This window comes from Marmota marmota, unplaced genomic scaffold, assembly GCF_001458135.2.
Source record: "Marmota marmota marmota unplaced genomic scaffold, marMar, whole genome shotgun sequence".
In the NCBI taxonomy this organism is placed as follows: Eukaryota; Metazoa; Chordata; class Mammalia; order Rodentia; family Sciuridae; genus Marmota; species Marmota marmota.
In genome coordinates, this window is record NW_026009738.1 from 1 (window position 1) to 3,260 (window position 3,260).

The 3,260-nt window shown below is 51.0% G+C and overlaps 1 protein-coding gene across 1 annotated transcript; it reads left to right on the top strand.

Annotated features, from left to right (window-relative positions):
• Positions 1-27: 27 nt before the first annotated feature.
• C1qtnf4 (C1q and TNF related 4) lies at positions 28-3,254 on the top strand (the record flags this gene model as incomplete). Its single annotated transcript, XM_015476841.2, has 2 exons — positions 28-95; positions 2,761-3,254. Coding segments are annotated over exons 1-2 (504 nt in total), but the record flags the coding sequence as incomplete, so codon positions are not given.
• Positions 3,255-3,260: the final 6 nt, after the last annotated feature.

Sequence of the window (3,260 nt, forward strand, 5' to 3'; positions counted from 1 at the left end):
CCTCCTGCCCCAGACCCCTGCTTCCTCAAGAAAGGAGGTTCAGGGGAGAGCTTTCAGAGAAGGATGGGACCTGGAGACTTGGGAAATGGGCGGTGGTGAGTAAAACAGAGGCCGGTGTCTGGCACACAGGAGACCCTTTGGTATTGGGAGCTACAGAGCTGGCAGGGAGATGGCTGGACAGGCGCTCCTGCGGAAGGACCTGCTGGGAAAGCGTCAGAGTGGGAGAGAGTTAAGCTGCTCCCAAGCTCCAAGAAGACAAAATGCTAGAGGGCTTTTTTTGTTTGCTTGCTTGCTTGCTTGTAGTTATCCTTCACACTGGATCCCAACTCTCATTCCCCTGGTCTCCTATTAAAAAAAGAAAGAAAAAAAGAGAGAGAGAGAGAGAAAAGACGCAAAGGAAAGGTTGGCTGGAAATACCTGTGTTTAGGAGGGAAAAGTGGTGGAAAAGAAGGTACATTGAATTTGAAGTGGGGGGGGGAACAAAAACAAAACAAACAAACAAAAAACCTCTGTTCAAGGCTTCCTTTAGTGCTCCGTGGATAACCTTGGGCCAAAATGTGGCCCAAAAGAGCTTTGTAAAAGGGAATGTACCTGACATTTGTGAGGTGTAGTCTTCACCACTATAAATGCCCTCTCCTGGGTATCATAACCCATAGGGTGCCTTCTTGAGAATTAGGAAAAATACCTCCACTGGAAGGAGACAGTAGGACAGTGGCTTGGGGTCTTTTATTATAAGAATTAGAAGAAGACATACTTTACCCCAGATGCCACTCTGACAGCTGGGCAAGTGGAATGTGGATTAGAGCCCAGCTTCCACCAAACCTCAAGTGAGCATCCTGGTGCAGGAAGCATCCACAGCTGCTTATGGTAACCCTTCTCAACAGGCTGCCAGTGTCTCCAAGAGGCACAAAGCTACATGCTCTCCCAGGGCATTTCATAGAGAAACCCACATCCCAGCTTATCTTACCACTTTGCCTCCACTTCAGGGTCGCAAAGCCTGTACCCTACTAGGAATCCCACTATCAGAGAATGACTCCTTCCCTAAGCTCTTAGGGTACCACTTACTGAGTCCTTAACCCTTTATGTCAAGAACTTGATCAGATTGCTTTTCCTACCGCTAAGCACAGAAGCATCTGCACACCTGGGTAGCAGTGCTCTTTATAAACCATGGTCACACCTGCTATCTCAGAGCATTCTCTCAGCATTTACACAGAGGAAGCCATAAGAAATTTGCCTGAGATTTCAGTGTTAGTGGTAGAGCCAAGAAACCAACCCAGACTTAGGTGTGTCTACTCCATTCCACCACAACTGAGGAACAAAGCTACTGACTTCAGTCCTACCAAAGCCCTGCTGGAATTTTGCTCTTCCTGTATCCCCAGCAACCCCTGACTTTTCTCCTCCAGTGTCCAGCCTCAAGGCAGAGGAGTTGCCTTTTTTTTCACTCAGATTTCATGAGGGTGGAGTTACCTCAAAGCCCAGCTTCTTTCTCCTCCTCAATTCCGGGAGAACCCCTAGGAAATCCAGAGGTCCTGGGTGAGGGCTGACCCTTGAGTGGGTCAAAGGCTAGGAAAGAGTCAGAGAGCAGTTACTCCTCTTCCTACCCAGAAAGCATTCAAATAGTAACTGTTATGAAGGACACTGACAGAGACAGTGCCCACTGTGAAGAGCAAGCCCAGGATCAGAGAAGACCCCCCCCACCCCACCCCCACACACAAAATGAAGTGAACTAGAGTCTGAGAGAAACTCTTCTCAGTGTCTCCTGTCTCCTGTGTTACCAGAGCCCTGGGTGCCAAGAGAGAAGGAAAGGGCTGAGTCCAGCAGACAATGCTGTGGGCCTCTTCAACCACAGCATTTCTGCTTGTCTGTGGTATATATGTTCCAGACTTCACTTAAGAAAGGAGTTTCCATGCTTACCCCCCCCCCTCCAAAAAAAAAAAAAAAGAGAGAAGTTTGGAGAATGACTGGTCTAAGTCTAGTGGTTCTGAAAATGCAGTCCTTGGACCAGCTTCATGAGCATCACCAGGGAAATTTGGGGGCTAGGCACTGGGGATTGAACCCAGGGGTGCTTAACCACTGAGCCACATCCCCAGCCCCCACTTTTTTGCAACTTATTTACCGACAGGGGTCTCGCTGAGTTGCTTGGGGTCCCACTAAATTACTGAGGCTGCCTTTGAACTTGGGATCCTCCTGCCTCAGTGTCCCCAGCGGCTGGGATTATAGGCACTTACCACCACACACGGCTATCAACTGGGAAATTGTTAAGCATATAAATTTTCGGGCCCCATCCTAAATCTAGAGAATAAACTATGTGGCTAGGGCCCAACTATGTGTAGTTTTTATTATTGTTGTTGCTGTTTTTGTTTGTCTCTTGCAGTTCTGCAGACTGAACCCAGTACGTTGAACTACATCCCCAGACCTCCATTTATTTATTTATTTAAATTTTGAGACAGGGTCTTCATAAGTTATTCAGGATGGCCTTGAACTTGCGATCTCCTGCCACAGTCACCTGAGCAGCTAGGAAGGACTACAGGTGTGCATCACCATGCCTGGCCCTGTGTTTTAATAAGCCCTCCAGGTGACACTGAACACATTAAAGTTTAAGCAGCACCATCCTAGTCATTGTGTAGGAAAATCGAGGGCAAGTTCTGGGTCAAGGACAGGGATAGGAAAAAAACCCATATGTCTCCTCCAGTCCAGAGAGCAGGATATTTGGAAGTGAGTGCTGTCCAACTCTCCTTTCCTTCCCCCTCTCTCCTCCAGGGGCCATGCTGTTGCTCCTGCTGGGCCTGCTAAGCCCGGTTGCCTGCTGGGCACTGGGCCTGGCCGCTAACCCAGGCTCCTCAGAGCTGCGCTCAGCCTTCTCGGCTGCACGCACAACACCCCTGGAGGGCACTTCAGAGATGGCAGTGACCTTCGACAAGGTGTACGTAAACATCGGAGGCGACTTCGACGCAGCCACCGGGCAGTTCCGCTGCCGCGTGCCGGGCGCCTACTTCTTTTCCTTTACTGCCGGTAAGGCCCCGCACAAGAGCCTGTCGGTGATGCTGGTGCGCAACCGCGACGAGGTGCAGGCTCTGGCCTTCGACGAGCAGCGGCGTCCAGGCGCCCGGCGCGCTGCCAGCCAGAGCGCCATGCTGCAGCTCGACTACGGCGACACGGTGTGGCTGCGGCTCCATGGCGCGCCACAGTACGCTCTCGGCACGCCGGGCGCCACCTTCAGCGGCTACCTGGTGTACGCCGACGCTGATGCCGACGCGCCT